The sequence below is a fragment of the Oncorhynchus tshawytscha genome, unplaced genomic scaffold, assembly GCF_018296145.1.
Source record: "Oncorhynchus tshawytscha isolate Ot180627B unplaced genomic scaffold, Otsh_v2.0 Un_contig_993_pilon_pilon, whole genome shotgun sequence".
In the NCBI taxonomy this organism is placed as follows: Eukaryota; Metazoa; Chordata; class Actinopteri; order Salmoniformes; family Salmonidae; genus Oncorhynchus; species Oncorhynchus tshawytscha.
In genome coordinates, this window is record NW_024609715.1 from 315,025 (window position 1) to 338,604 (window position 23,580).

The 23,580-nt window shown below is 45.4% G+C and overlaps 1 protein-coding gene across 1 annotated transcript; it reads left to right on the plus strand.

The window, feature by feature from the left end:
• Positions 1-11,079: 11,079 nt before the first annotated feature.
• On the plus strand, positions 11,080-23,237 carry LOC112241767 (multidrug resistance-associated protein 1-like; the record flags this gene model as incomplete). The annotated part of the gene is given in 9 exon segments (XM_042317191.1): positions 11,080-11,406; positions 14,246-14,383; positions 15,518-15,643; positions 17,596-17,657; positions 19,563-19,694; positions 19,867-20,094; positions 21,722-21,899; positions 22,565-22,726; positions 23,145-23,237. Coding segments are annotated over 9 exon segments (1,446 nt in total), but the record flags the coding sequence as incomplete, so codon positions are not given.
• Positions 23,238-23,580: the final 343 nt, after the last annotated feature.

Sequence of the window (23,580 nt, forward strand, 5' to 3'; positions counted from 1 at the left end):
GGAGCATCATTTATTTCCATCACCACTTGTGGCTAGCTCTTCAGGCCTAGGACTAAGCTATATCAACATGGTATGTCTCTGTAGCTCTCCAGGCCAAGGACTAAGCTATATCAACATGGTATCTCTCTGTAGCTCTCCAGGCCTAGGACTAAGCTATATCAACATGGTATCTCTCTGTAGCTCTCCAGGCCTAGGACTAAGCTATATCAACATGGTATCTCTCTGTAGCTCTCCAGGCCTAGGACTAAGCTATATCAACATGGTATCTCTCTGTAGCTCTCCAGGCCTAGGACTAAGCTATATCAACATGGTATCTCTTTGTAGCTCTCCAGGCCTAGGACTAAGCTATATCAACATGGTGTCTCTCTGTAGCTCTCCAGGCCTAGGACTAAGCTATATCAACATGGTGTCTCTCTGTAGCTCTCCAGGCCTAGGCAACATGGTATCTCTCTGTAGCTCTCCAGGCCTAGGACTAAGCTATATCAACATGGTATCTCTCTGTAGCTCTCCAGGCCTAGGACTAAGCTACATCAACATGGTATCTCTCTGTAGCTCTCCAGGCCTAGGACTAAGCTATATCAACATGGTATCTCTCTGTAGCTCTCCAGGCCTAGGACTAAGCTACATCAACATGGTATCTCTCTGTAGCTCTCCAGGCCTAGGACTAAGCTACATCAACATGGTGTCTCTCTGTAGCTCTCCAGGCCTAGGACTAAGCTATATCAACATGGTATCTCTCTGTAGCTCTCCAGGCCTAGGACTAAGCTACATCAACATGGTATCTCTCTGTAGCTCTCCAGGCCTAGGACTAAGCTACATCAACATGGTATCTCTCTGTAGCTCTCCAGGCCTAGGACTAAGCTACATCAACATGGTATCTCTCTGTAGCTCTCCAGGCCTAGGACTAAGCTACATCAACATGGTATGTCTCTGTAGCTCTCCAGGCCTAGGACTAAGCTACATCAACATGGTATCTCTCTGTAGCTCTCCAGGCCTAGGACTAAGCTACATCAACATGGTATCTCTCTGTAGCTCTCCAGGCCTAGGACTAAGCTATATCAACATGGTATCTCTCTGTAGCTCTCCAGGCCTAGGACTAAGCTACATCAACACGGTATCTCTCTGTAGCTCTCCAGGCCTAGGACTAAGCTACATCAACACGGTATCTCTCTGTAGCTCTCCAGGCCTAGGACTAAGCTACATCAACACGGTATCTCTCTGTAGCTCTCCAGGCCTAGGACTAAGCTACATCAACATGGTATCTCTCTGTAGCTCTCCAGGCCTAGGACTAAGCTACATCAACATGGTATCTCTCTGTAGCTCTCCAGGCCTAGGACTAAGCTACATCAACATGGTATCTCTCTGTAGCTCTCCAGGCCTAGGACTAAGCTACATCAACATGGTATCTCTCTGTAGCTCTCCAGGCCTAGGACTAAGCTACATCAACATGGTATCTCTCTGTAGCTCTCCAGGCCTAGGACTAAGCTACATCAACATGGTATCTCTCTGTAGCTCTCCAGGCCTAGGACTAAGCTACATCAACATGGTATCTCTCTGTAGCTCTCCAGGCCTAGGACTAAGCTACATCAACATGGTATCTCTCTGTAGCTCTCCAGGCCTAGGACTAAGCTACATCAACATGGTATCTCTCTGTAGCTCTCCAGGCCTAGGACTAAGCTACATCAACATGGTATCTCTCTGTAGCTCTCCAGGCCTAGTGCCCAGGCCTAGCTTCTCCAGGCCTAGGACTAAGCTACATCAACATGGTATCTCTCTGTAGCTCTCCAGGCCTAGGACTAAGCTACATCAACACGGTATCTCTCTGTAGCTCTCCAGGCCTAGGACTAAGCTATATCAACATGGTATCTCTCTGTAGCTCTCCAGGCCTAGGACTAAGCTACATCAACACGGTATCTCTCTGTAGCTCTCCAGGCCTAGGACTAAGCTATATCAACATGGTATCTCTCTGTAGCTCTCCAGGCCTAGTGCCACACGGTATCTCTCTGTAGCTCTCCAGGCCTAGTGCCACACGGTATCTCTCTGTAGCTCTCCAGGCCTAGTGCAACATGGTATCTCTCTGTAGCTCTCCAGGCCTAGTGCCACACGGTATCTCTCTGTATGGTTATTCAAATGATCAAACTGACCCAAGGGAACAGGACCATATAAGGATGAGACAGTTGTGGGTATAGCTGCATCCCAAATGGCACTCTATTCCCTACATAGTGCACTACTCTGGTCAAAAGTAGTGCACCATGTAAGGAATAGGGTGCCATTTGGGACACATCCAATGCCGTGTATGGATGAGACAGCAGCCAGGATGTGGGGGGGAACTACAGTGCCTTGTATGGATGAGACAGCAGCCAGGATGTGGGGGGGAACTACAGTGCCTTCAGAAAGTTTTCCCTCGCCTTGATGTTTTCCACAATTTGTTGTGTTATAAAGTCATATTAAAATGGGTTAAATTGTCTTTTTTTTTGTCAACGATTTACACAAAATAATCGGTAATTTCAAACATTTTTTACATTTTTGTATTTTATTCATGGAAAATAAAACGGTAATATATCCTAATTAGAGAAGTATTCAACCTCCTGAGTCAATACATGTTAGAATCACCTTTGGTAGCGATTATAGCTGTGAGTCTCTAGGAGCTTTCCACACCTGGATTGTACAATATTTGCACATTATTCTTTCTAAAGTTCTTCAAGTTCTGTCAAGTTGGTTGTTGATCATTGCTAGACAGCCATTTTCTAGTCTTGTCATAGATTTTCAAGAAGATTTAAGTAAAAATTATAACTAGGCCACTAAGGAACATTCAATATTGACTTGTATATTTGGCCTTGTGTTTAAGGTATTTGTCCTGCTGAAAGGTGAATTTGTCTCTGACTGTCTGGTGGAAAGCAGATTGAACCAGGTTTTCCTCTAGGATTTTGCCTGTGTTTAGCTCTATTCTGTTACTTTTTATCCTAAAAAACGAGTCCTTGCCAATGACAAGCATACCCATAACATGATGCAGCCACCACCATGCTTGAAAATATGAAGCGTGGTACTCAGTGATGTGTGTTGGTTTTGCCCCAAACATAATGCTTTGTATTTAGGATCAACAGTTCCTTACTTTGCCACATCTTTTGCAGAATTACTTTAGTGCCTTATTGCAAACAGGATGTATGTTTTGGAATATTTGTATTCCTTCCTTTTCACTCATTTATGTTAGTATTGTGGAGTAACTACAATATTGTTTGTCCATCCTCAGTTTTCTCCTGTCACAGCCATTAAACTCGGCAACTGTTTTAAGTCACCATGAGCCTCATGAGCGGTTTCCTCTCTGAGCGGTTTCCTTCCTCTCTGGCAACTGAGTTAGGAAGGGCGCCTGTATCTTTGTAGTGACTGGGTGTATTGATACACCATCCAAAGTGGAAGGAATAACTGCGCCATGCTGAAAAGGAATATATTTTTTTCAGTCCCATCTACCAATAGTTGCCGTTCTTTGCGGGGCATTGGAAAACCTCCCTCTTATTTGTGGTTGAATCTGTGCTTGAAATTCACTGCTCGACTGAGGGACGTTACAGATCATTGTATGTGTAGAGTAAAGAGATGGGGTAGTCATTTCAGAATGATCTTAAACACTATTATTGCAGTCAGAGTGAGTCCATGCAACTTATTATGTGACTTGTTAAGCACATTGTTACTCCTGAACTTATTTCGGCATTTCCATAACAAAGGAGTTGAATACTTATTGATTCAAGACATTTCAGCTTTTCATTTTTAAAATTATTTTTGTAAAAAATGTCTTCATTCATAATTCCATTATGGGATACTGTGTGTAGATCAGTGACACAATCCATTTTGAATTCAGGCTGTAACACACAATAATATGGATCAAGTCAAGGGGTGTGACTACTTTCTGAGGCCCCTGTTGTTACACACACAGCTCATTCCCTATATAGTGCACTACTTTTGACCAGGACCCATAGGGAAAAGTGTGCCGTTTGCACGTCATTCTAGAGGTTGTGTTATTCATGGACACCAGCGGTGGCCTCCCACAGAGTAAAATAACATGTGACACACACACACACACACACACACACACACCCACACACACACACACACACACACACACACACACACACACACACACACACACACACACACACACACACACACACACACACACACACACACACACACACACCCACACACACACACACACACACACACACACACACACACACCAGCTAAACCAGCGATGTAGTTATAGCGCCCCCTAGCGGTAACCTTCTATCTTGTTTACAGGAGCGCCAACAGAAGTGTGCTTATGAAACCAAAGCAAAGCGAAGCGGTAGCGCCGTTAACCCAAATTATCAGAGGGAGAACTTGGATCAACCGCGAATGGGTTTGGACAAGTTCTGCAGTGCGGACGGTTCCGACCCGTTTTGGGTAAGTACCACTGTTACCACCGAGCTATATATTTAGTGTCAACTCTCCTGTTGTCTTTTAGTTGCTTTACAATGGTTGACGCCTTTACTACAGTTGTTTTGTTTTTTTTTTTTTCTTCCCAGCTTGTTGTTGTTAGCGGCTTTTGCTTGTAAACGACGGTGTCTGCCTGAACTAAAGCAGGGTAATATAATCACACAACGGTGACTGTCTTTGGTAACACTGGTGTTAGCTAACAGGAGCTAGCTAGGCTAGCAAGGCCGTCGTTAATCATTTGACTTCAGCTAACTAAGCTAACCTTCATTTCATTAAATATGTGTGAAATAGAGAGGTTGAAATAACGTGGTAGTGCAAGTTAAAATTTAAAAAAAAAAGGTATATCACTATTTAATAAAAAGTCGACAATCGTGTTTTATTGTGAAGTTGTGTCTTGCTAGCTTTAACAGCTTTCAGTGATTTTTTTTAAAAACACCATTGATTCCTGTTATTGTTAGCTCACCTGCTAGCTAAAAACTCACTCTAAGTCTAACAACTTTAATTCGAGACTCACACTACCTCTGCTCTGTTGATGATAGAGCAATGTGTTTCGATTAAATGTTCGCTAGGTAACTTTCCTGACATAACACCCAGGTATGATGGCAAGCCTGTCTTGCTAGCAAGGTCCACAAACACAAGAACAAGTACAGCAAGTCTATCAGCTGTTGCAAGATGACATTGTTTGTTTACACCTGTACACACCATCTACTGCGAGTAGCAGTAACATAGAGAGGACATTATTATTACATTAGCTAGATAGAAACCCCCCAAAAAAAAACTAACTAGAAACCTAAACCTGTGGAATCCAACCAAACTTGTTTTGGCACTGAACTAGAAGATTAACTGGGCCAGTCAGTTAAAGAACAAACTCTTATTTACAATGATGGCCTCCCCCCGGGGCCAAACCCTAACGATGCTGGACCAATTGTGCGCCTCCCTATGGGACTCCCAATCACGGCCGGTTATGATACAGCCCGGGATCAAACCAGGGTCTGTAGTGACGCCTCTAGTACTGAGATGCAGTGCCATAGATCACTGCCCCACTCGGGATCCCAAAAGAGTTGACATGACATACTGTCATGTCATGTAGATACATTCTATCTATGTGCGGTCATAACATGCAGTATATTGCCTCATAAGTCAACTGTCAGCTGGCCTGGCCAGATAGGGCTCTGCTCATCATGGCCTAAGTAATTTAGCTACAAGTGTTAGAGGTCCATTTGCCCAAATGTTAATAACAGGGTGTAGGTCTAATTAGTGTTAGGCCTAGTCTCGCTAAGCAGACGGGGTTGCCTTGCCTTCCACAATGTTCCAGCTGCTGTTCTAGGTTTGGGATTTCAGACACTGTTAGGCCTAATAACACACATTTTGTCAATAAGGTCTATGGCTTCCTGAGTTATGATAACATGCAATCTCATCACCCAGTCCCACGGCCCTTTGGAGCCTGTTATGAGAGACCTGGTAGTGTGATTGTACACTTCTATATTCTGCAGGGCTGTGTTGTCTACTCACTGGCTCAGTTATTGAACCAAACAAATTCCACAGGGGTAAGGAGAGCTTGTCTTGAAGCCAAAGGGTATTGAGACAAGTGCTTTCCAAAATCACTGAACTGGTCACTGGTCATGAGTACCTTGTTCTTTAGCAGCCATGGTCGGACTGATTAAACAGTAGGGTTATTGAACATACACAGTATGACTCAGGATTCAGGTAAAAACAGCTGTCATAACATGTCTCAGTGTTGTCTCAGTGTTGTGTCAGTGTTGTCTCAGTGTTGTGTTGTGTCAGTGTTGTCTCAGTGTTGTCTCAGTGTTGTCTCAGTGTTGTCTCAGTGTTGTCTCAGTGTTGTGTTGTCTCAGTGTTGTGTCAGTGTTGTCTCAGTGTTGTCTCAGTGTTGTCTCAGTGTTGTGTTGTCTCAGTGTTGTGTTGTCTCAGTGTTGTCTCAGTGTTGTCTCAGTGTTGTCTCAGTGTTGTATTGTGACAGTGTTGTATTGTGACAGTGTTGTCTCAGTGTTGTGTCAGTGTTGTGTCAGTGTTGTCTTGTGATCGTGTTGTCTCTGTTGTGTCAGTGTTGTCTCAGTGTTGTCTCGTGATCGTGTTGTCTCATGATCGTGTTGTCTCAGTGACATCTCATGATCGTGTTGTTTCAGTGTTGTCTCAGTATTGTCTCAGTGTTGTCTCATGATCGTGTTGTCTCAGTATTGTCTCAGTGTTGTCTCATGATCGTGTTGTCTCAGTGTTGTCTCAGTATTGTCTCAGTGTTGTCTCGTGATCGTGTTGTCTCAGTGTTGTCTCAGTATTGTCTCAGTGTTGTCTCATGATCGTGTTGTCTCAGTGTTGTCTCAGTATTGTCTCAGTGTTGTCTCATGATTGTATTGTCTCAGTGTTGTCTCATGATCGTGTTGTTTCAGTGTTGTCTCGTGATTGTATTGTCTCAGTGACGTCTCATGATCGTGTTGTTTCAGTGTTGTCTCGTGATTGTATTGTCTCAGTGTTGTCTCGTGATGGTATTGTCTCAGTGTTGTCTCGTGATGGTATTGTCTCAGTGTTATATCAGTGTTATAAATGCCTTATGAACTCAGGATTTTAGTAAAGTGTTATCAAACAATACAGCCAAAAGCGATCGGCTTTAGGAAAGGAACGAGAGAGGAAGGTGTGTCTGGTGTGGCAGGCCTGACACCCTGCCTCCGGTTCCCTCCTTTGTGTCAAGGCAGGAATGTTTACGTGGGTTTTATTAGAAACACCTCAGTCACTGAGATGAAGAACAGACGCTGTGGTCGTCACACACACACACACACACACACACACACACACACACACACACACACACACACACACACACACACACACACACACACACAGTGTGAAACTAAAAGTGTCTGTTTCCACACAAGGTGTAGTTATGTAGCCTGGTGTATGAATGTATTAGTCTCTGTAGCTCTACTAACATTAGGCCTTGTCATAATTCACTGTCTGAACACAGCAGTCAGAGGCTTTGTCCCATTGGGCACCCTATTCCCTATCTAGTGCACTACTTTTGACCCCAAATGACACCCTATTCCCTATCTAGTGCACTACTTTTGACCCCAAATGGCACACTATTCCCTATATAGTGCACTACTTTTGACCCCAAATGCTTCCCTATTCCCTGTATAGTGCACTACTTTTGACCCCAAATGGCACCCTGTTCCCTGTATACTGCACTACTTTTGACACCAAATGCTTCCCTATTCCCTGTATAGTGCACTATTTTTGCGCAGGTCCCATAGGGTGTCATTTATTAGCCTGCCCTGTCTGGTTGCCAGTCTCTCTCTTCTTAGGTCAACATGTCCTTATCAACACTATGTTGAATGAGCTGTGTCTCTCAGTCATCTGTCATTTAACCCCCCTCAGGATTGGAACCGTACGTGGCACGTGGGTAACCCAGATCTGACCCAGTGCTTTCAGAACACAGTGCTGGTATGGGTCCCCTGTCTCTACCTCTGGGTCTGTGCCCCGATCTATTTCCTGTACCTCAAAAGCCACGACCGGGGCTACATATGCATGACCCACCTCAACAGAGCCAAAACCGTGAGTCCAGGGGCGGGGGGGGGGTGTGTGTGTGTGTGTGTGTGTGTGTGTGTGTGTGTGTGTTTATAGGGAGAGTCTGGGGTGGTGGTGTGTGTACGTGTCCATGTTTTTCTGCATGTGTCTGTGTGATCTGTGTTTTCTGTCTTATCTGTGTCTGCCTGTCTCCACGGTTCTTACAATGAGATAAGGCCAGCATCCCGGAGTCTCCTCTTCACTGTTGACGTTGAGACTGGTGTTTTGCGGGTACTATTTAATGAAGCTGCCAGTTGAGGACTAGTGAGGCGTCTGTTTCTCAAACTAGACACTCTAATGTACTTGTCCTCTTACTCAGTTGTGCTCCGGGGCCTCCCACTCCTCTTTCTATTCTGGTTAGGGCCAGTTTGCGCTGTTCTGTGAAGGGAGTAGTACACAGCGTTGTACGAGAACTTCAGTTTCTTGGCAATTTTTCACATGGAAATAGCCTTCATTTCTCAGAACAAGAATAGACTGACAAGTTTCAGAAGAAAGTTATTTGTTTCTGGCCATTTTGAGCCTGTAATCGAACCCTCAAATGCTGATGCTCCAGATACTCAACTAGTCTAAAGAAGGCCTGTTTCATTGCTAATTTAATCAGGACAACAGTTTTCAGATGTGCTAACATAATTGCAAAAGGGTTTTCTAATGATCAGTTAGTCTTTTAAAATAATAATCTTGGATTAGCTAACACAACGTTCCATTGGAACACAAGAGTGATGGTTGCTGATAATGGGCCTCTGCACCCATATGTAGATATTCCATAAAAAATCTGCCGTTTCCAGCTACAATAGTCATTTACAACATTAACAACGTCTACACTGTATTTCTGATCAATTTGATGTTATTCTAACGGACAAAAAAAAGTGCTTTTCTTTCAAAAACAAGGACATTTCTAAGTGACCCCAAACTTTTGAACGGTAGTGTATATAGCAAGACCTTTTTTCTCTGAACAACCAGAGAAACATATATAGCAAGACCTTTTTTCTCTGAACAACCAGAGAAACATATATAGCAAGACCTTTTTTCTCTGAACAACCAGAGAAACATATATAGCAAGACCTTTTTTCTCTGAACAACCAGAGAAACATATATAGCAAGACCTTTTTTCTCTGAACAACCAGAGAAACATATATAGCGAGCTAACTCTCTCTCTCTCTGAACAACCAGAGAAACATATATAGCGAGCTAACACTCTCTCTCTCTGAACAACCAGAGAAACATATATAGCAAGAACTCTCTCTCTCTGAACATCCAGAGAGACATTTCAGAAGCTAACTCTCTCTCTCTCTGAACAACCAGAGAGTCATTTCAGAAGAGTCTCTCTCTGAACATCCAGGAGACATTTCAGAACTCTCTCTCTCTGAACAACCAGAGAAACATTTCAGCAAGCTAACATCCAGGAGAGTCATTTCAGAACTCTCTCTGAACAACCAGAGAAACATATATAGCAAGCTAACAGTCTCTCTCTGAACATCCAGGAGAGTCATTTCAGAACAGTCTCTCTCTGAACATCCAGGAGAGTCATTTAGAACAGTCTCTCTCTGAACATCCAGAGAGTCATTTCAGAACAGTCTCTCTCTGAACATCCAGAGAAACATTTCAGAACAGTCTCTCTCTGAACATCCAGGAGAGTCATTTCAGAACAGTCTCTCTCTGAACATCCAGGAGAGTCATTTCAGAAGAGTCTCTCTCTGAACATCCAGGAGAGTCATTTCAGAACAGTCTCTCTCTGAACATCCAGGAGAGTCATTTCAGAACAGTCATTTCAGAACAGTCTCTCTGAACATCCAGGAGAGTCATTTCAGAACAGTCTCTCTCTGAACATCCAGGAGAGTCATTTCAGAAGAGTCTCTCTCTGAACATCCAGGAGAGTCATTTCAGAACAGTCTCTCTCTGAACATCCAGGAGAGTCATTTCAGAACAGTCTCTCTCTGAACATCCAGGAGAGTCATTTCAGAACAGTCTCTCTCTGAACATCCAGGAGAGTCATTTCAGAACAGTCTCTCTCTGAACATCCAGGAGAGTCATTTCAGAACAGTCTCTCTCTGAACATCCAGGAGAGTCATTTCAGAACAGTCTTCCTTCATCTGAACATCCAGGAGAGTCATTTCAGAACAGTCTCTCTCTGAACATCCAGGAGAGTCATTTCAGAACAGTCTCTCTCTGAACATCCAGGAGAATGTCATTCCTCAGAAGAGTCTCAATCATCTAGAACATCCTGGAGAGTCATTTCAGAAGAGTCCCTCTCTGAACATCCAGGAGAGTCATTTCAGAAGAGTCTCGCTCTGAACATCCAGGAGAGTCATTTCAGAACAGTCTCTCTCTGAACATCCAGGAGAGTCATTTCAGAACAGTCTCTCTCTGAACATCCAGGAGAGTCATTTCAGAACAGTCTCTCTCTGAACATCCAGGAGAGTCATTTCAGAACACAGGCTTCTCTGTGTGGTAGAGTGTCTGACAAGACAATATCCTGACACACACCTCATTAAAATATCTCATTTCCTCTTCCTTCATCTGCATCCCAAATGGTTCCCTATTTCACGCACTACTTTTCACGCACTACCCCTAGGGCCCTCGCCAGAAAGGCTCTGGGCAAAAGTAGTGAGGAATGAGTATCCTAGAGTTGCAATAACATCCTAGATGCCTCCTGCTGTTGTGCCACTTAAACTTGACCCCTCAGCTGCTCCAGGGTCACTGCCCTGCGGCCGGCCGGCGAGGTTGTGTGTGTGTGTGTGTGTGTGTGTGTGTGTGTGTGTGTGTGTGTGTGTGCGCGCGCGCATGTGTGCATGTGTTTCTCCGGGAATGGGGTTTAAAGCAAAATATGAATTTCCATGATCTGAAAATGCAGAATAAAGTCTTCTTCCTGCTCTGCTCTCATCCTCTCCTCCAGGCAGTAGGTTTTCTCCTGTGGATCGTCTGCTGGGCAGATGTGTTTTACTCTTTCTGGGAAAGAAGCCAACATGACAGCGGTGCCCCTCCTCCACCCAGGCACCTGTTTATCTGGTTAGCCCCACCATGCTCGGCATCACTATGGTAACAACCAACACTGTTTATCTGGTTAGCCCCACCATGCTCGGCATCACTATGGTAACAACCAACACTGTTTATCTGGTTAGCCCCACCATGCTCGGCATCACTATGGTAACAACCAACGCTGTTTATCTGGTTAGCCCCACCATGCTCGGCATCACTATGGTAACAACCAACGCTGTTTATCTGGTTAGCCCCACCATGCTCGGCATCACTATGGTAACAACCAACGCTGTTTATCTGGTTAGCCCCACCATGCTCGGCATCACTATGGTAACAACCAACGCTGTTTATCTGGTTAGCCCCACCATGCTCGGCATCACTATGGTAAAAACCAACACTGTGGGCTGGATCAAAAGGGGAGTGGTCGGCCTGTAAGGGTCTTAGCTGGGAGGGGGATGGGTCGGCCTGTAAGAGTCTTAGCTGGGGGGGAGTGGTCGGCCTGTAAGGGTCTTAGCTGGGGGAGTGGTCATCACTAAGGGTCTTAGCTGGGGGGGAGTGGTCGGCCTGTAAGGGTCTTAGCTGGGGGGGAGTGGTCGGCCTGTAAGGGTCTTAGCTGGGGGAGTGGTCGGCCTGTAAGGGTCTTAGCTGGGGGGTGGTCGGCCTGTAAGGGTCTTAGCTGGGGGAGTGGTCGGCCTGTAAGGATCTTAGCTGGGGGGAGTGGTCGGCCTGTAAGGGTCTTAGCTGGGGGAGTGGTCGGCCTGTAAGGGTCTTAGCTGGGGGGAGTGGTCGGCCTAAAGGGTCTTAGCTGGAGGGGATGGTCGGCCTGTAAGGGTCTTAGCTGGGGGAGGGGGGATGGTAGCTGGGGGGGATGGCCTGTAAGGGTCTTAGCTGGGGGAGTGGTCGGCCTGTAAGGGTCTTAGCTGGGGGAAGTGGTCGGCCTGTAAGGGTCTTAGCTGGGGGGAGTGGTCGGCCTGTAAGGGAGCTAAGGGTCTTAGCTAGGGGGGGATGGTCGGCCTGTAAGGGTCTTAGCTGGGGGGGAGTGGTCGGCCTGTAAGGGTCTAGCTGGGGGAGTGGTCGGCCTGTAAGGGTCTTAGCTGAGGGGAAGTGGTCGGCCTGTAAGGGTCTTAGCTGGGGGGGAGTGGTCAGACTAAGGGTCTTAGCTGGGGGGGATGGTCGGCCTGTATGGGTCTTAGCTGGGGGAGTGGTCGGCCTGTAAGGGTCTTAGCTGGGGGGAGTGGTCGGCCTGTAAGGGTCTTAGCTGGGGGGAAGTGGTCGGCCTGTAAGGGTCTTAGCTGGGGGGAGTGGTCAGAGTAAGGGTCTTAGCTGGGGGGATGGTCGGCCTGTAAGGGTCTTAGCTGGGGGGAGTGGTCGGCCTGTAAGGGTCTTAGCTGGGGGGATGGTCGGCCTGTAAGGGTCTTAGCTGGGGAAGTGGTCGGCCTGTAAGGGTCTTAGCTGGGAGAGGAGTGGTCGGCCTGTAAGGGTCTTAGCTGGGGGGAGTGGTCGGCCTGTAAGGGTCTTAGCTGGGGGGAGTGGTCTGTACCAGCCTAGTGAAGGGTCTTAGCTGGGAGGGAGTACGGCCTGTAAGGGTCTTAGCTGGGGGAGTGGTCAGATAAGGGTCTTAGCTGGGGGGATGGTCGGCCTGTAAGGATCTTAGCTACCAGTACCCAGCCTCTAGGGGGGAGTAGGTCGGCCTGTAAGGGTCTTAGCTGGGGGAGTGGTACCAGTACCCAGTAAGGGTCTTAGCTGTACCCAGTAGTGGTCGGCCTGTAAGGGTCTTAGCTGGGAGAGGAGTGATCGGCCTGTAAGGGTCTTAGCTTAGCTGAGGGGGGGGGGTATCTAGTGGTACGGCCAGGGTCGGCAAAGAACAGCTGAGTGGACTTGGCTGTGGAAGAAAATGTACTGTCTTAGCTCCTAATTAGCTGCAATTCTACATATTTTGCCATGGAGGAGTGGTCGGCCTAGTATCAACTGGCTATGAAAACTTAGCTGTGTCTACCAGTAACCAGTACCTAGTGATTCAATATAATACTGTCTACCAGTAACCAGCTAGTGATTCAGTATAATACTGTCTACCAGTAACCAGTACCTAGTGATTCAGTATAATACTGTGTCTACAGGTAACCAGTACCTAGTGATTCAATATAATACTGTCTACCAGTAACCAGTACCTAGTGATTTAGTCTATGGTACTGTCTACCAGCCAGTATCTAGTGATTCTATTATCTGTGGTCTACCAGTAACCAGTACCTAGTGATTCAATATAATACTGTACCAGTCTCCGTAACCAGTACCTAGTGATTCAATATAATATGTCTACCAGGACCAGTGGCTAGTGATTCAGTATAATACTGTTCTACCAGTACCCAGTATCTAGTGATTCTATAATACTGTCTACCAGTACCCAGTATCTAGTGATTCAGTATAATACTGTGTCTACCAGTAACCAGTACCTAGTGATTCAATATAATACTGTCTACCAGTAACCAGTACCTAGTGATTCAGTATAATACTGTCTACCAGTACCCAGTACCTAGTGATTCAGTATAATACTGTCTACCAGTACCCAGTATCTAGTGATTCAGTATAATACTGTCTACCAGTACCCAGTATCTAGTGATTCACTATAATACTGTCTACCAGTACCCAGTATCTAGTGATTCAGTATAATACTGTGTCTACCAGTAGTGATTCCTACCAGATTCAGTATACTGTCCAGTATCTAGTGATTCAGTATAATACTACCAGTAAGTATCTAGTGATTCACTATAATACTACCAGTACAGTATCAGTGATTCTAGTGATTCTAGTGATTATAATACTGTCTACCAGTACCCAGTATCTAGTGATTCACTATAATACTGTCTACCAGTACCCAGTATCTAGTGATTCAGTATAATACTGTCTACCAGTACCCAGTATCTAGTGATTCACTATAATACTGTCTACCAGTACCCAGTATCTAGTGATTCACTATAATACTGTCTACCAGTACCCAGTACCCTGCTGCCTTGTCATAGTCCCAGTATGTAGTGATTCAATATAAATACTGTATGAATGTGGTCCGTAGGAGGAGTGGTTTTATAGTGATATTAACGTCTGGGCATAATTAATACATGTTGGTCAGAGCATGGCGCTAGCAACGTCAAGGTCGCGGGTTCAATTCCCGCGAGGATCAAATGCATAATATTAAACGTGTGTGTGTGTGTGTTCGTTCTCTCCCCAGCTGCTAGCCACCCTCCTGACCCAGTATGAGAGGTTAAAAGGAGTCCAGTCTTCAGGGGTGATGCTCAACTTCTGGCTGGTGGCCGTCCTCTGTGCTACCGTCACATTCAGATCCAAGATCATACAAGTCATCAACGAGGTGAGAGAGAGACAGGTTGTGTGTTAGAGCTGGGAAGTCAGGCCTAGAGCTGGGAAGTTAGGCCTAGAGCTGGGAAGTTAGGCCTAGAGCTGGGAAGTTAGGCCTAGAGCTGGGAAGTTAGGCCTAGAGCTGGGAAGTTAGGCCTAGAGCTGGGAAGTTAGGCCTAGAGCTGGGAAGTTAGGCCTAGAGCTGGGAAGCTCAGGCCTAGAGCTGGGAAGTCAGGCCTAGAGCTGGGAAGTCAGGCCTAGAGCTGGGAAGTCAGGCCTAGAGCTGGGAAGTCAGGCCTAGAGCTGGGAAGTCAGGCCTAGAGCTGGGTAGTTCCTGTAGGACATTAGGCTAATCTATCTGTAAATATGATGTTGTTGCTAGATAGCCTTGTAGGCTAATTGATTAATCAATCTAGCAACAACATATTTACAGTTAGATTAGCCTACATGGTAACCTAGCGACAATATCAATATCTACAGTTATCTATTTTAGTGTTTTGAGGTCGCCCTTCCTCAGGTGGTGAATCATATCGCCTACAGGCCAATATGCACTAAGATGTCAGCCAATTCTCTGAAGAGGCCAAAAATAAATGTGATCATTGTGGATCCTTTTGACAGGTTGCACATCAACCACTCCTTCCCTGGATATGTGGCATGGGAATATCTTACTTTTTGAATCGTAGTCTACCATCTCAGTTGTCTTACCTGGCCCTGGAAACACACCGTCTAGAGTCCTGCTTGCTGAAGTAACTGTCCATGAAAACAAAAAACAAATGTTTTTGAGGACCTTGTTGTCATTGAGAAAAATAATTACATTTTTTCGCCATATTACTTTTTGTTACATATCGCCCAGCTCGATATGAATGATTTAATGTTATTGATCACTGATTTATCATTATTGCTAAAAAATGTTTACATTTATCGCGAAATGGATTTCTGTCCACATCACCCAGTTCTAGTGTGTGTGTGTGTCTGTGTCTGTTTCTGTGTCTCTGTGTGTGTGTGTGTGTGTGTGTGTGTGTGTGTGTGTGTGTGTGTAACAAGTAGAGTCCAGTCTTATTTTATTGCCAGTAAACTGTCTCAGACTTGGAGGTCTGTGAAAGAAAGGTCTTTTTTTAACAGTGTTTTTCATGATGTTTCCTCCCAGCCGTCAGCGGTGTGTGTGTTCAGATACACAACCTTCTACATCTACTACACACTGCTGCTCATCTCTCTGCTCCTGGCAGCCCTCTCAGACCAGCCTCCTCTCTTCTCAGAGGCATCCAAAGACGCTGTGAGTACACACACACACACACACACACACACACACACACACACACACACACACACACACACACACACACACACACACACACACACAGACACACAGACACACACACAGAGACAGACACAGACACACACACACAGACACAGACACACACACACACACACAGAGACACACACAGGCAGATAGACACACACACACACACACACACACACTGTTTCTCTATGCCCTCTGTCTCTCTGGGTGTTTTTGTTATGTCTCTGCATGTCGGCACATTGTGTTTGTATAAATTAGTGCATGCTGTGTGTGTGTGTTTAGCTGTGTGTGTGCTTGTATGAGTGCTTGCTGTGTCAAACCGTAAATGTTGTGTGACTGTGAGAAGTGTGTGTGGATCTTGCTGTGTGTGTTAAGTGAATGCCAGCTGTGTGTGTTATTGTGCTAGCAACAGGTTTACCAGATCCCAGGGTTGGTTATCTTGTGTTATTGTGCTAGCAACAGGTTTACCAGTTCCCAGGATTGGTTCTCTTGTGTTATTGTGCTAGCAACAGGTTTACCAGTTCCCAGGGTTGGTTCTCTTGTGTTATTGTGCTAGCAACAGGTTTACCAGTTCCCAGGGTTGGTTATCTTGTGTTATTGTGCTAGCAACAGGTTTACCAGTTCCCAGGGTTGGTTATCTTGTGTTATTGTGCTAGCAACAGGTTTACCAGTTCCCAGGGTTGGTTATCTTGTGTTATTGTGCTAGCAACAGGTTTACCAGTTCCCAGGGTTGGTTTAGCAACAGGTTTACCAGGGTTGGTTCTCTTGTGTTATTGTGGTAGCAACAGGTTTACCAGTTCCCAGGGTTGGTTATCTTGTGTTATTGTGCTAGCAACAGGTTTACCAGTTCCCAGGGTTGGTTATCTTGTGTTATTGTGGTAGCAACAGGTTTACCAGTTCCCAGGGTTGGTTATCTTGTGTTATTGTGGTAGCAACAGGTTTACCAGTTCCCAGGGTTGGTTATCTTGTGTTATTGTGGTAGCAACAGGTTTACCAGTTCCCAGGGTTGGTTATCTTGTGTTATTGTGGTAGCAACAGGTTTACCAGGGTTGGTTATCTTGTGTTATTGTGCTAGCAACAGGTTTACCAGTTCCCAGGGTTGGTTATCTTGTGTTATTGTGCTAGCAACAGGTTTACCAGTTCCCAGGGTTGGTTATCTTGTGTTATTGTTCCACTCCCACAACAGAGACAGATCAGAGATCAAGTACATGTAAAATCCCCCCAGTGAGCCTCTGTAATCTGAAAGGTTAGCAATGCTAACAAGTACAGTGGGGCAAAAAAGTATTTAGTCAGCCACCAATTGTGCAAGTTCTCCCACTTAAAAAGATGAGAGAGGCCTGTAATTTTCATCATAGGTACACTTCAACTATGACAGACAAAATGAGGAACAAAAATCCAGAAAATCACATTGTAGGATTTTTAATGAATTTATTTGCAAATTATGGTGGAAAATAAGTATCTAATTAAGAGAAAGATAGAAAGGGTGCATGTTGTGGGTGTGCGCGTGTCCGTTCTTGCGTGTGTGTGTGTGTGCGTGCGTGTGCGTGTGTGTTTCTAACTGTGTGTGTGTGTGTGTGTGTGTGTGTGTGTGTGTGCGTGTGTGTTTCTAACTGTGTGTGTGTGTGTGTGTGTGTGTGTTTCTAACTGTGTGTGTGTGTGTGTGTGTCCAGAAAATCACGTGTGTGTGTGTGTGTGTCTGTGTGTGTGTGTGTTTCTAACTGTTTGTGTGTGTGTTTCTGTTGCTGTGTGTTGTGTGTGCAGTGTGTTTCTGTGTGTGTGTGTGTCAACTGTGTGTGTGTGTGTGTGTCTGTGTGTGTGTTTCTGGTGTGTGTGTCTGTGTGTTGGTTATCTGTGTGTGGTGTGTGTGTGTGTGTGTGTGTGTGTGTGTGTTTCTAACTGTGTGTTCCATCTCCTCCCGGTTGCAGAATCCCTGTCCTGAGATCGGAGCTTCCTTTCTGTCCAGAATCAGCTTCTGGTGGATCACTGGGTGAGCTGTTAGGAAACAACATCTATTTAAACGTGCCAAAATATTTTAAAATAACCTTTGGCATGGTCTAATTGACTCAACAACCAAAAACACATCTAAGTTTAGCTTTCTTAATGAACCGGAGAAAATCAATAGTAATTTCTGGTTGTTTCTGGAAGTTAGCTGGCGAGCTCATTGATCCTGGGTTGTAGGATACCCCTCTGGAAACAGCAGGCACGAGTTTCTGTTTCTACAGGAAGTGTTAGTGCTGACTGTTTCCTTTCTTCCTTCCTTCTGTTTTTCTCTCTGTGTGTTTCTCTGTGTGTTTCTCTGTGTGTTTCTCTCTGTGTGTTTCTCTCTCTGTTTCTCTGTCTGTTTCTCTCTGTGTGTTTCTCTCTGTGTGTTTCTCTCTGTGTGTTTCTCTCTCTGTTTCTCTGTGTGTTTCTCTCTGTGTGTTTCTCTCTGTGTGTTTCTCTCTCTGTTTCTCTGTGTGTTTCTCTCTGTGTGTTTCTCTCTCTGTTTCTCTGTGTGTTTCTCTGTGTGTTTTTCTCTCTGTGTTTCTCTGTGTGTTTCTCTGTGTGTTTCTCTCTCTGTTTCTCTGTGTGTTTCTCTCTGTGTGTTTCTCTCTGTGTGTTTCTCTCTGTGTGTTTCTCTGTGTGTCTCTCTCTCTGTTTCTCTGTGTGTCTCTCTGTGTGTTTCTCTCTGTGTGTTTCTCTCTGTGTGTTTCTCTCTGTGTGTTTCTCTCTGTGTGTTTCTCTCTGTGTGTTTCTCTCTCTGTTTCTCTCTGTGTTTCTCTCTCTGTTTCTCTGTGTTTCTCTCTCTGTTTCTCTCTGTGTGTCTCTCTGTTTCTCTGTGTGTTTCTCTCTCTGTTTCTCTCTGTGTGTCTCTCTGTTTCTCTGTGTGTTTCTCTCTCTGTTTCTGTGTGTTTCTCTGTGTGTCTCTGTGTTTCTCTCTGTGTGTCTCTCTGTTTCTCTGTGTGTTTCTCTCTCTCTGTTTCTCTGTGTGTTTCTCTCTCTGTTCTCTCTGTGTTTCTCTCTGTGTGTTTCTCTCTCTGTGTGTTTCTCTGTGTGTTTCTCTCTCTGTGTGTTTCTCTGTGTGTTTCTCTCTGTTTCTCTGTGTGTTTCTGTTTCTCTGTGTGTTTCTCTCTGTGTGTTTCTCTGTGTGTTTTCTCTGTGTGTTTCTCTCTGTGTTTCTCTCTGTGTGTTTCTCTCTGTGTGTTTCTCTCTGTGTGTTTCTCTCTCTGTTTCTCTCTGTGTTTCTCTGTGTGTTTCTCTCTCTGTTTCTCTCTGTGTGTCTCTCTGTTTCTCTGTGTGTTTCTCTCTCTGTTTCTGTGTTTCTCTGTGTGTCTCTGTGTTTCTCTCTGTGTGTCTCTCTGTTTCTCTGTGTGTTTCTCTCTCTCTGTTTCTCTGTGTGTTTCTCTCTCTGTGTGTTTCTCTCTGTGTGTTTCTCTCTGTGTTTTCTCTGTGTCTCTCTCTGTGTGTTTCTCTCTGTGTGTTTCTCTGTGTGTTTCTTCTCTGTGTGTTTCTCTCTCTGTGTGTTTCTCTCTCTGTGTGTTTCTCTCTCTGTGTGTTTCTCTCTCTGTGTGTTTCTCTCTGTGTGTTTCTCTCTGTGTGTGTTTCTCTGTGTGTTTCTCTGTGTGTTTCTCTCTCTGTGTGTTTCTCTCTCTGTGTGTTTCTCTCTCTGTGTGTTTCTCTCTGTGTGTTTCTCTCTGTGTTTCTTCTCTCTCTGTGTGTTTCTCTCTCTGTGTGTTTCTCTCTGTGTGTTTTCTCTCTCTGTGTTTCTCTCTGTGTTTCTCTCTCTGTGTGTTTCTCTCTCTGTGTGTTTCTCTCTCTGTGTGTTTCTCTCTCTGTGTGTTTCTCTCTCTGTGTGTTTCTCTCTCTGTGTGTTTCTCTCTCTTTCTCTCGCTCATCTCCCCCTCTCCTCCAGTCTGATAGTAACAGGTTATAAGCGTCCGTTAGAACAGAAGGATCTGTGGTGTCTGAACTCAGAGGACCGCTCCCAGAGGGTCGTCCCTCAGCTGGTACGACGCTGGAACAACGAGTGCCTGAAGGTCAAAAGGTCAGGAGAACCCACCAGGAACCACACACCTCCACACACGCGTACTTGCACGTCATGGCGCGTTTGCACTCAGGCAAAAGGTCAAAAGGTCATGTTCATCAGGGCACATCGTAGCAAAACGTTCAAAGAACGAAAACGAGCTAAAAAAACTCCTTCCCCCCCTTTCTCCCAGACCGGAGGAGAAGACTCTGTACTCTCCTAAGAAGGCTCCTCGGGGAGAGAGGAAGGAGGGTGTCCCCGTAGAGGAGTCAGAGATCCTGATTATGAAGACACCCCAGAAGACGAGAGAACCCTCTCTGTTCTGGGCCCTCTGTCTCACCTTCGGACCCTACTTCCTCATCTCTTCTCTCTACAAGATCATCCAGGACATTCTCATGTTCGTGGGGCCGAATATACTCAGGTAGGTGAGATACTCTTGTCTGGTCTTCTCTTCTAGTGGGGGGTCGTTGTAGGTGTTTCTCTTCTAGTGGGGGGGGTAGTTGTAGGTGTTTCTCTTCTAGTGGGGGGTAGTTGTAGGTGTTTCTCTTCTAGTGGGGGGTAGTTGTAGGTGTTTCTCTTCTAGTGGGGGAGGGGTAGTTGTAGGTGTTTCTCTTCTAGTGGGGGGGAGGGGTAGTTGTAGGTGTTTCTCTTCTAGTGGGGGAGGGGTAGTTGTAGGTGTTTCTCTTCTAGTGGGGGGGGGTAGTTGTAGGTGTTTCTCTTCTAGTGGGGGGGGTAGTTGTAGGTGTTTCTCTTCTAGTGGGGAGGGGTAGTTGTAGGTGTTTCTCTTCTAGTGGGGGGGGGGAGGGGTAGTTGTAGGTGTTTCTCTTCTAGGGGGGGGGTAGTTGTAGGTGTTTCTCTTCTAGTGGGGGGCGGGGCGTTTTAATTGGCTGTCCATCACCATCAATCTCTGTCCATCACCATCTATCCTGAACCCTTAGATCCGCCCGCTACATTGTGGGCTTCAGAGCGTGAGCAGCTCAAGTGATTGGTGCTGTGTTCACGTGCCAGTCGGAACCGGGAAACTCTGACATTTCCGACTTGCTAACTAACTGGTTGAGCGTCAGAAAATGTCAGAGTTTCCAAGTTAATTACCCCCCTGAACTCAGAATCAAGTGGACTTCCACTAATATGTTCAATGTGATACCACATATATTTTGTTTGGCGATTTTCAAAAATGTTCCGGAACCCTTTTCAAGTTCCACTTTGTAGCACGTTGTCCCCAGGCTCTATGCGCCAGCAATCCAAGCCTGGGGACGAGGTTAAGTGCTCAGGCACCTGGTGTTGTGAGGTTAGCGTTGTTTCTGTTGCCCACGTGATGGAGTTTGCAAAACAAATGCCCGATAGATTGATGCAAATCGTCATGATTCTGCCAGGTAGTCAGAGGCGGCTACTTAACTTTTTAATTGAGAGTTTTTTTTTGGTAAAGCCTTTCCGTTTACCTAAAGACGGTTATCGTTAGCATCGCTAACGGCTACACAAAGTGGTGGACAATACGCGGACCACACACAGACACACACACACACACACACGGACAGACACACACACACAGACACATGGACACAGACACACACACACACACACACACACACACACACACACACACACAGACACACACAGACACACACAGACACACAGACACACACAGACGGTCACAGTTTCAGGGGAACCACTGATGCACATGTCTTACAATAAACTTTACACAAAACACAAACACACACACACAGGACACACAGTATGGAATGAGTCAGACTGTCTCGCTGTGTTCATGTGCTCTTGTCATTTCAGCCTGTATAGATGTTTGACCTGTCTTGCTGTGTTCATGTGCACTTAGAATTATTAGAAATCAAGAGTTTTTTTTTTTCTGACGTCGCCAAATGAACCTGTTGTTTCAGGCCGTCAGAAGAACCCTTGAATGCGGCCTTTTGTGTCCATCTCTCTTGCCGTCCCTACCCACTGACATTTGACCTCTTTTTATCATCGTCTCTCAGCCTGTGTCATTGCCTTTTGACCCCTGACCTGCTAACCCCTTGACCTCCAACCCCTCTCAGGTTGCTGATCCAGTTTGTGAACGACTCTAGCGCCCCCTCGTGGCAGGGCTACTTCTACACCGCGCTGCTGTTCGTTTGCACCTGCTTCCAGACCCTCATCCTGCAGAAGTACTTCCATGTGTGCTTCGTCACGGGAATGAGGCTACGCACTGCTATAGTAGGAGCTGTCTACAGGAAGGTAATCCCTATTGCCATGCCTAGTTACATGAAGGCACCATTTAAATAAAGGTTTCGTTTAAAAATATATTCTGCTGATCAATTCATTGATTTGATCAGTGACTGATTGATTTGATCAGTGACTGATTGATTTGATCAGTGACTGATTGATTTGATTCGTTAGTGATTGATTTGATTAGTGACCGATTAATTTGATCAGTGACTGATTGATTTGATTAGTGACTGATTGATTTGATTAGTGACTGATTGATTTGATTAGTGACTGATTGATTTGATCAGTGACTGATTGATTTGATTAGTTAGTGATTGATTTGATTAGTGACTGATTGATTTGATTAGTGACTGATTGATTTGATTAGTGACTGATTGATTTGATTAGTGACTGATTGATTTGATTAGTGACTGATTGATTTGATTAGTGACTGATTGATTTGATCAGTGACTGATTGATTTGATTAGTGACCGATTGATTTGACTAGTGATTGATTGAGAGTTAATTTGGCATGATGCTCCACACTGCAATAGTAGGGTCTGTCTACTGATCGTAGGTGTACTAATCAATCAATCAATATTCTGCCGATGATCGATTGATCTGACTTTTGTAGACCCTTCATTGACCCTTAACCCCTGTCTGACCTTTAACCTCTAACCTCTGCCCTCTCCCAGGCTCTGGTGATCAGTAACGCGGCACGGCGTACGTCTACAGTGGGAGAGATCGTCAACCTGATGTCGGTCGACGCCCAGCGCTTCATGGACCTCATCACCTACATCAACATGATCTGGTCTGCTCCTCTACAGGTCATACTGGCCCTGTACTTCCTGTGGCAGGTACGCACCAAAGATCTTTAAATAAACCAAGAGGTCATACTGGCCCTGTACTTCCTGTGGCAGGTACGCACCAAAGATCTTTAAATAAACCAAGAGGTCATACTGGCCCTGTACTTCCTGTGGCAGGTACGCACCAAAGATCTTTAAATAAACCAAGAGGTCATACTGGCCCTGTACTTCCTGTGGCAGGTACGCACCAAAGATCTTTAAATAAACCAAGAGGTCATACTGACTCTGTACATCCTGTGGCAGGTACTTGTTACTGACTGGGAGTGATCTGGATAGCATTTTGATGGCGCAAGTAGACACATTTCAAACTAAGGAGTGAGGTTCTGAATCCAACTCCGTTACATACGCAGCAGAGACTGTTGTTATCTTAACAATTTCTCAATGGTTTGTGATGTCATGTCCTGTGTAGAACCTGGGTCCGTCGGTGCTGGCTGGCGTGGCTGTAATGGTTCTGATGGTGCCAATCAACGGTGTGATCGCCATGAAGACCAAAACATACCAGGTACCTCACTGACCCCTTATTCACATCATACCAGGTACCTCCCTGACCCCTTATTCACAACATACCAGGTACCTCTCTGACCCCTTATTCCAACATACCAGGTATTCTGACCCCATTCACAACATACCAGGTACCTCACTGACCCCTTATTCCCATTATTCATTCAACATACCAGGTACCTCTCTGACCCCTTATTCACACAACATACCAGACCCCTTATTCACAACATACCAGGTACCTCCTGACCCCTTATTCACAACATACCAGGTACACTGACCCCTTATTCACAACTGACCCCTTATTCACAACATACCAGGTACCTCACTGACCCCTTATTCACAAC